The sequence below is a fragment of the Cupressus sempervirens genome, chromosome 1 (assembly GCF_028749045.1).
Source record: "Cupressus sempervirens isolate cs-2001-9-10 chromosome 1, ASM2874904v1, whole genome shotgun sequence".
Taxonomy (NCBI): domain Eukaryota; kingdom Viridiplantae; phylum Streptophyta; class Pinopsida; order Cupressales; family Cupressaceae; genus Cupressus; species Cupressus sempervirens.
This window is the reverse complement of record NC_143118.1, coordinates 854,211,463-854,221,380: the sequence shown is the minus strand read 5'-3', so window position 1 is coordinate 854,221,380 and position 9,918 is coordinate 854,211,463. Positions and strand designations below refer to the sequence as shown.

The window sequence follows — 9,918 nt, the reverse complement described above, 5'->3', positions numbered from 1 at the left end:
AACAACAATAAAAATATCATTTCAATGTAAACAACACGTGTACCATTTAAAATAAACATAGAGAAAACTTTTATATCTTTCTCCGATTCCTTTTTAATATTTGTCTATAACAACTTATGATTAAAAAAAATAAAATAAAAGGGACATGTCAGATACTTGTGATACTTCACATCCAAGTGCGTTGTTGCACTATCCTACCACTTTCCTCACGCCCCCACTTTATTTTACGTCCTTCGGATTTCAGTGGTCCTCCACTTCACCCCCATGTGAAGATTCTACAAAGGAAAGAAAAAATTAAAAACAACGGTGAGGTTTGCCCATTCAAAAGAAAGAGAAAGAAAGAGGAAAAAGAAGGTTCCGCCGAAGGACTTAAATACCCCTTCCAACCATTCATTCCTCCTCAAAACAAATTTTGTCTCAACACTAAATCCTCACATCTCACCTTTGATTTCTGTGGAGATTGTGATAACAACATTCGCAGATTTTTATCTATTCTTAAGAGACCCCTAAATTTGAGGGTATTTATATATTTATTGCAGAGGAATCTAAATTGTTCACAGGACATTTATCATCATGGACCCCGAATTCTGGGCTTCGCGCGTCACTGCCGCCAGGCGCAATGCCTCTGCATTCCCAGGTATTCGGATTCACTTCTCTGGCTTGGAAATAGTTTGAATTTGTAGAAATTTACAAGGCTGTGGCTTTTTGTTCTGTGATACTGGGAAAGAGCTTTTAAGACTTTTTCGAACTTTTTAGTGTTTTGGCTTGTGCGCTAAGAAATCAGCAAAGTTTTCCAATTCCTTTTGGTTTTCTCGAGTTTCTGCCATGCATTGTGAAAATTTCCGGAAGAAGTCTGAAAATTTGGAGCCTGTCTTGTTGTTTTCAAAATTTCTGAAGTTTTCAGGTTTTTGTAAGCTTCTGACTTGCACTTACGGGACATCTGGGGCTTGTTATTGACAATAAGATAAACTAATTACAAAATCTTAGTTTTGCAAAGGTCTTTGTTAGCAGGAAGGTTTTGTATGAGTTTCAGGAGTTCGGAGCGTTGTTATTTCTAGAAAAGAAGATTCGAAAAATTCAGTTCTTTTAGGCTATATCGTCCTATCTGAAATTGTTACGGGAATCTTCTTGAAGAACTCCACCAAAATGAACTCTTGTCATTCTCTTGAGATAAATCTAAAATTCCAGAAATTTGAAGTCGCTCGTTAGTTAGAAACAAACTCAAGATGTTTTCGTATTCTAAAGCACTGGCTTGCATTCTGGCAAAGTCGCAGAAATTTTCCACGGAAACTCTGGAAAGTTGGGGTCTTGTTACCCATTCATTTGAAAACCATCTCGAAATGTTTCTTTCTTAGATTGGGCTTGTGTTCTAAAAATAAATCTTTGAGAAAAGCTGGAAATATTTGAACTCTTTTTAAAGCATTTTGTAGACACTTACGGATGAATTGCCATAGAAAATTTGAAGTGTTGTTATTAATTATGGAGAAAGCTGAAGCTTTCAGATTTGGAAGGCTCTGGCTTAACATTCACAAAGTTGTAGTATTATTTTTTCAGAATAGCCCATGAAATTGGAAGCCTCGTCATTTACTCGAAAATCTCTAGAAGTTAAACCTTTTAAAGAGTGTCAAAGTTGCAGAACATCTATAAGAAAAGTTATTCACAAAGATTCAGAAATCCTCCCCAAAAATTTTATATTTAAGATTTTATTTTGTTATTTATTTTCAATTTTTCCGAGTCTTTTTGTTTTCTGATAAAAATACTACTACTTTTTCAGATAACCTGCGTTTTTTTTCTATATCGGATGGAAATTTTGTTTTTAAAAAATCAAGGTTTTTAATAAGGCGTTGCTCTGCATTCTCAATTAGTCACATAACTTTGTTAAAAATTTATTAGTTTTTTAGGCTTTCTTTTGTGTGCTGGCATTTTCATTAGGGTTCCCCAGAAAAAGTAGAGAGATTAATGATCTAATCAAAAGAAAATTTTGTAAAATTACTAATTTTGTAGCTATACAGATCCATAAGTATTCTCAATGATTTTAGACTTTGACTTAGAGTTATGATTCCAATTGTCCAGAGTTCACCTAAATCAGTTCTAGGAAATTTGGATTTTGGTACAGGCTGCTAATATCATTATGACTAAATAAACATCAATTTTAGGAAGGGAAAACTATAAGGAATTGTTAATTTCTTAAAAGAAAAAAATGAATTGATTTCTGCCTATGCTTAGTTAAACTTGACTACCTTTTTCTTTTCTTCAGTTTTAAAGGCTTTGTTTGAGACCTTATCCATGGCTCAATGTATTCCTTGAAACTTTTTTGAGAATGTTCCTTGCTGAGGAAAAAGATAAATTTATTAACAGTTCTAACTTCTTCTTGGTGATCTTTCATAATACTGATTAAAGCAAATTGTATATTTAGTAATTAAGAGTTCAAATTTTAAAATCATTTAATTTCAACTACAATATAAAAATTCATCAGTATTTTATCAAAAATCATGATAAACTTAAAGAAAATTGAAAAGCATATTCTAAAGAGAAATTACGCATAGTAAAAATGACTGATTTGCTGTCTATGCTGGTAATTGATCTCTACATGTTTGGAGCAGTATCTCATATTCTTTCCTCTCGATGCTGGCAATATCTCTTTAGTAAATATGTCATGGTTGTGGTTCAGTAGATTTCAAGCTTTGTGTTTGGAGATGGCTTCGTTAACTAAATTGTCACAACACAGCAGCAAAACCAAATCCTTAATCCATCTCACATGACTGCTATTTTTTCACAGTTTCATAAGCTATGGAAGGGCAACTTATTGAACAGCTCGTTTGTGTTTAGTGATTAATGCCACTTCTAACTTAGGTGTCTGCCTAGTGAGCATTCGGTGATTCACATATTAGCTCCCTAAAGGTTATATGGTACGTGAAATCCATTATAGTTCCCTGTGCTAATCAACTGTAAGAATATTTTAATATATATTCTGTTGTATGTTAGGGCTTTGTTTTTGTGAGCATTCCTTTAATAGTTACAAGCAGTAATTTTGTTCAAGGCTATATATTGTCAAATCATAAACAATACTTTTGTTTACATTTAATATTATTTCTGTTTTCACTTAGGAAAGATTTATCTACCTAACCATGCAATAAACAAAGAAGATAACTATGCTACTTTTGTCTGAAGGATTCATGGTAGTTTCTGTTTGTTAATCTATACTGACGAAAATAAAAGTACACTGCGTGTGAGCTGCTTCGATATGCCATACTGTATTTGAAAGGAGTTGAGTTGGTTGCTGATCTGAAATGTCCTTAATGAACATCATTGGCTTTGTTTGTAACTTTTTTGAATTCTATTCTCATAATTTCATAATCAAATGGTTCTTCTGTATTATACAGATCAATACTTTTGCATGGATGATGCAGAGGGAGAAGATACCACACACTTAAACTTCCTTTGCCCATATTGTTATCAAGATTTCGATATAGCATCCCTCTGTTGCCATGTTGAGGATGAGCACTGCCATGAAACCGTAAATGTGGTAAGAAGATGGTAAAATTATTGTTTTTTTTGCGTTATGATTGCCATGGTATGGTTTCTTATAAGTCATTGAATAATTTCACTTGAACCAAAAACCCATTTAAGACCTCTCCAACCTATTTCTTTCACAGCAAAGTATAGTGCGTACCTTGCTTTTCATACTTAAGAAAGTTTCAGCAGATTGTTAGAGATAAATCTGAGAACAGGATATAGTTGTCTATTTCTACGCTTGGAATTTGTTTTGCAAGTCTAAAAGGAAATACTCTACAGTCTATAATAGTGCATTTCTAAACAGAGTAGTTTTCCTTTAGAGAATCACAAAAAGTATTTGTGATCTTTCAACTATTTAGCAAATGTCATGTGTAGTTTTATACGGCATTATAAAATGATAATTTATCTATTAAAAATGAGATTATCACATGTAAATATAGCATGATTTCTCTGAATACCACTATAATATGTTTTTGCTTCCAACATTTTAAGTTTCCTCTAGATTCCTCTCTTCAAGGATATACCAGATCAAAGTTTAGATGATTAGTTAATTTAATGAATAAATTTGTTTCCTAGTTTAAATTAGGCAGCAGATGTCAATATATGTCCCGTTTTGTTGATGAAGCCAGAAAACTCTTTGGAGTTCATGTTGAAACTTGATAAATTTTCTCTGATACGATGGGTACAGTGCAATTTCAATAAGTCAATGTTCATCAATATTGAAAGGCATTTGTTCATTCAAACTTTCCTTGTGGTTTGCCATTCATGCTAATCACAAGTCTTGCAAGGAAGTAAAAAAATGTATTGTCTGCTTTTATTATAAATTGTTTTACATCTGAGCAATCTTCTTTCTTTGTAAACAAGGTACCAAATTAGAAAGAACATTCAAAAAAGTATCGAAATGGTAGTTCATATATTTTTGTCATACTATCAAATATATTATTTTGTTATTCTGAAATAAGCTATGACAGAATTTTACCCTCACATGTTTCTAATGTATCATTTGCTATTTAGGCTGTTTTTGTTGATCAAATAGCCATTTTTTTGCTTCTCTTTTAATATCAGATTGGTTGATATAAATGTTGCAGTGTAGATTTGGTAACTTGGGCTGTGAGCCCTATATCCTACCTCACTTTCATCGGATTGCTTCTTGAAGCGATTGTCAAATGGGAAGTAATGGTATAGTTTCCAAGACTCCACTGAAAGGATCCCAAAATATGTGCAACCTCAGTGCTTTAATATGTCTTGGGGCCTAACCTTACTCTAGAATGCTGTAGACCAGTCTAGTAAATTTATCAGTAGACAACAACCCAATCAACACTTTGGTCTCCCTAGAGGTTTGATTTTACTTAAAATGCAGATTTTTCTTATTGGAACTTTACATCCTAACTGTAAATTCATTTAATTGCCATTCTTTCAGTCCACTCCCAAGCATGGAGAATAGAACCTTTCCATATGAAATATGGAGACTAGAACCGTATTTAGAAGCATTTATATATTATTCCTTTCTTCGAATGGTTAAATATCTTTCTCAAGCTTTTCATTTTCCATTTTTTCCCAAATATGTTTGAGCTTGAAGACAGTATTCAAATTTCATATACAGTGCAGAATCTGACTCTTCTGGCCACTCCTGTTTCACTTCTTTATAGCAATACTCTTTGCCATCTGTTTTATGTAACTGTACTTTTTCTTATGCTATGATTTAGTGTAATTATGTTTGTATATTGATGTAATTGACTAGACACTGTTTCTACCCCTTATTTCACTTTTGAATTTATGCAGGCATGCCCTGTCTGCAGCACAACTATTGGGATGGATATTGTTGGGCATATTACTGGGCAGCACAGCCACTTGTTCAAGATATCCTCTGATTCATTTTTCATAGCATAAATTAAGATAAATAGAACACATTATATTAATTGGCTTAATAAATCTTCTTGTTTCTACCTTCACCTAGACGGGTAATATTTATTGCCAACTATCCATGTCTTTGTTTTGGTCATGTATATCTCAATACTAATTAAGAGTGCAGGTTCTGGATAAAATTTATAAGTGAAGCTGGATGTGTCACAATTTAACTATTCCTTAACCACAAAGCACACACAGCGCAGAAGGAAATATGCTAAAGGTGGAGTACAGTCTAGCTTACATCCAGATGCCTCAATTGCTTCAGCAGACCCTTTACTTTCATCTTTCATTTGTGGTTTGCCTTCTGTGGATACACATGAACACCAAAATACATGTTCTACCACAGAGGAAGTTTCAGCAAAGGAATATTCTGATACACAGAAAACAGTCAGGTATATTGCAAGATTTTCTTATAGTTGTTTGCCAACATTAATTCCTTATGCACCATTGACATTTTCTTATTCCTTATAACATATTACCAACTCATTGCAATCATGCATTTATAATTTTTAAACCAAATTTAATTTCCAGCCATCTGATTGCAAGTTATCTTCTCTTAAGTGTACATTTATAAATTTTGTGTTTTGAATCTTTCTATTTACAATCAGAAATTTGCCTGGGAAAATTATTTATGTATATATTAAGCTTTGACTTCCTTTTATGACTTCATATTGCTAGGTTTATCTTGTAGTGGCTTTGTTTTTGTTTTTTTTCTACAAAATTTGATCTCTCAACATTAACCATCTGATGCATTCTTATTGATTAATTAAATCAGCAATTCTTGTTGTTTAGGGGAAGAGAAGATGAAATTGATCACTCGAGCTCTTATGATTGTTGAATTATATTCCTTCTCTTTAATTTTTATGTTATTTGAAGTAAACATGAACTCCACTAAATATTACACACAACTCCACTAAATATTACACACCTAGCAAGGTGATGGAAATACTTGGAACATCAGTGAATCTAATCAATTTTTTCTGCAGTACATGTCAGTGATAAGTGCCCTCCGCTTGACTTTTTGTACGTGTTTATGGCTTTACATATTTGAATCTACATTTGTGATTATAGGGCTAAAGATATTGATTGTTAATAGTTCCTTTCTTCACATCTAGCATATGTCCTACAGATTGAAGGGGCAAAATATCAGCTGTGAAAGCTTCGAAATTGGCTTGGTCATTTTCGGATTTAAAGTAGCAATCCTACATTTTTATTTTTAGGTACTGGGTAATAAAAGTGGCATTAATTGTTTGATTTACGGACAAAGTACTTTTTCGGTTTAAGTTACCAGTCTCACATCGTTGAGACTTAGGCAGTGTGCTGTTTTGTTTGATTCCCTTCTGCTTTCTTCAGGACCTAATAGCTTAAAGCAACTTATTTAGCGGGCATGTAATTTCTACCTTTGGAAGAGCTGAGCTGAAATCTTTTCCATGTATTTCTCTGAAGGATTGTGGGTACCTCTTCTTTCTACCTCTTCTTTGATTTTTGGCTTCTGATGAGGATTAACTGTTGCAGTGCTGACATGTCAATTGATACTTAATTGTACTTGCTCAAGAAACCTGTCAGAATACATGCTTTGCTTAAGTTGTATTTGATCAAATCTCTACGATAATGTACTGAATTAACACAATGTCAGATGAGCACCAAAATGTTCGATCATTACTTATGAAATTGGCTAGAATGAGCTTTTATTGTTTCTTATCTGTTAGCTTCCAACATGTCTATGGCATTTAATTATCAGCATAATGGTATCTTTATTAGTGAGATATGCTATTACATGTTATTTTAATGAATACAGTGGACAAAGCATTTCTTATTCTAGCTTCAAATTTGCTATTCAGCAAGATTTCATCCGTCATAGAGTCATTAATCGGTTCAGTAATTGGTTTTACATAGTGTCATCAAACCCTCTGCTTACTTTATTGAATATTTTCCAGTTTCAAGCATGAAGTCACTAGAATGAGCCCATAGTGAGTCTCCGTGTTCGGTATTTATTAAATTGCAAGTAGACATGTAAAGTCTCCTCTGAAATAGAAATATATAGGCTATAGTAGGTCTGGGCAAACATATGCACCCATTTGGCATATGAGACCCGTCGTCGAAGCCCACCAGAAGATTTATTTCTGTCTGTTACCCTAGATCTCAACCTCATGATTGAATTAGGGAGTAGACAGAGCTTTACTTATCCAGCTACATTTGGAGTACTATGAGTTATATATAATATGAAGCATTGATATTGAATAAGGTTAAAATAGCACTGAATGGCTTCTCTATTTGAAACAATGGTATGCAATTTAACAGACCACAGATTTTAGTTGCATTTAAAAGAACCTGAAATTATTAATTTTAGCATTTTGATGGAGTAATATATTATCTTTCAACAGTAAAATTTCATGTCTTATTGCATAATATCTCAGGGAGAGCTTACTAGTGCTTCTGTACAGGTCTAACATAAGAGAAATAGCTTGAGCTCAGAGAGAATTTGTTTATAGTAGTTTGTACAGGAATTGCTAAATTCATAATTAAATTGATCTTAGTTAAGTGATGTCTAGTTACATTCTTAGAGACAACAAAAAAATCACCTTTGCCTGGTTTTGATAACTAAAAGGATTTATTGGGTGGCATGGGGGATGGGGTTAGGGTGTGCGATGTATTCTGTGATGAAGTTGCATTTATGTAAATTATTAATGGCATACTCAAAATGATCTTAAGTGATGTCAAAATATGTTCACAGAGCTAACAGATTAATCACCTTACACCTAGCTTTTAGGGAAGATACCTAGAAATCTTGGGGTAGAAGTGAGAGATGGTAGTGAGAATTTTGACTTTATTTCTTACTATTCTTAAACTATTTAATTTTTGGAGTGTAGAACACCTGTCTCGGAATAGCACCCGTCTTGGAATAGCCTATGATCTGTCTGCTTTGTTAAACAGAGGATGTTAAGAACGTATGAAAACAATTGGAACGAAATTGCCAATCGGCTTCATGGCATCAAATTTTCTGGTTCATTTGGAACTTGGAATCAAAATGATTAGCTGAAATATGTTGCTGCATTGACCATTTTGAATGAGAAATATTGCTTGATTTTACTTGAGAGTGACTCTGTTATTGAGTATGAATTCCTTATATGCATGTCATAAAAATGAAATTGGTGTAATTTTTAATAAAAATTCTATTCTCCATTTCTGTTAATTACTACATCATTTAAGGATATGGCCACTGAATGAATGACCCCACAGTGATTATTTTTGTCCCTATGCATGGCTGATTGTAATGCAAATTTGATATAGCATTTTATCTTGCGGGTGCTAGATATTCCTGTACCCATAAGCCATTGTCCTGCATAGGGTTTTGAATACTGTTCTGACTGACTTGAAGTTTTCCTGCATGTTTTTGCAGCCTTAATATGTGAATAGTAAAATTTTTCTGTCATGTAAGAATTTAACTTTCTGGATAATTTTTGCAATGGGCAACTAGGCATGCTCAAAGGTTTCCCAGCGTTTTCATTGATGGGTTCTTTTTTGTCATTTTTGCAGTGCCGATTCATCTGTGCCTGTGCCTGTGCCTGTGCCTGATGAGGAATCAAAGCAAATGCTTGAAGAGGGGATGCAACGAGCTGCCTTCATGCAGCAACTTATGTTGTCTATTATTCTTCCTGATGAGTTTTAACGCACAAAATTCTACAAAATGATGATCCTTATTGGATGGTGACAGGAATTTAGCTGCTTGAAATTTGATGATTATGCAGAATGAAGCAGTGACAAAGTCCATTTTTAGATTGGCTGCAATTACAATTGATTGTAAGAGCCTAATTAGGCATTATGCTGGGTATAATAGGCATAAAATGCTTAGGTTGCTTTTACAAATTGAGAGCTCTCTCAATTCAGAGAACCTGCAGAGTTACTGACATGTAGTGGTACGATTATACCTGCTACCAGATGCATCTATCGGATATGTCTATTGCTCACTGAGCTTAGCAAATAGCATCAGTTTAGTAAGAAGCAGACGTTTCTCTGAAGCATCTCAATTCTGTTACTGTTGTAATTATGAACAACTATTATCAGAGGAAAGTTTTCATACATCACCGGTGCTCTGGATTTGATTTTCTCTGTTGGTTTGCTGCATCATATTTCCTTGTGAGTGAAAACTGTCAAAAGATGGATTTGCCATAAAATGTTAGAAAATCAAATTCTTTACGTTGGTAATTCTTAAAACCCATAAGAAACATCTTTCAATAAGAAATATATTAATCAAAACAATCGATAGGAAACTACTAAGTACCTAGAAAGTATAGGACAGCTGCGTACCATACATGCTTTCTTTGTAACTTGGCTTATACAAATGTCCTTGATAAAACTTTATGATGGGCTTTTTACGAACAAATAGCAATCTTTTACGTAAATGCACACACTTCTTTGGGCTTTAAATAAGCCCGAAGGTGCTTTGAGCCTTAGTCCCACGTCAGATGGTTGTTTTCATTCAAGGTAAGAATC

At 33.6% G+C, this 9,918-nt stretch overlaps 1 protein-coding gene across 2 annotated transcripts; it reads left to right on the top strand.

Annotated features, from left to right (window-relative positions):
- Positions 1 to 552: 552 nt before the first annotated feature.
- On the top strand, positions 553 to 9,506 carry LOC149580527 (protein DEHYDRATION-INDUCED 19 homolog 4-like). Of its 2 annotated transcripts, XM_089791702.1 has the most exons (6): positions 553 to 637; positions 3,384 to 3,526; positions 5,299 to 5,377; positions 5,618 to 5,816; positions 6,554 to 6,644; positions 6,778 to 6,874. In XM_089791702.1, the coding sequence occupies exons 1-5, from the start codon at positions 574 to 576 to the stop codon at positions 6,642 to 6,644; spliced, it is 576 nt and encodes a 191-aa protein (XP_089647828.1). In that variant the 5' UTR covers positions 553 to 573; the 3' UTR covers positions 6,778 to 6,874. The 2 variants fall into 2 exon arrangements, with proteins under 2 accessions (XP_089647828.1, XP_089647820.1); XM_089791694.1 differs by lacking the exons at positions 6,554 to 6,644; positions 6,778 to 6,874 and adding an exon at positions 8,962 to 9,506 and having other exon boundaries at positions 5,299 to 5,376; positions 5,617 to 5,816.
- Positions 9,507 to 9,918: the final 412 nt, after the last annotated feature.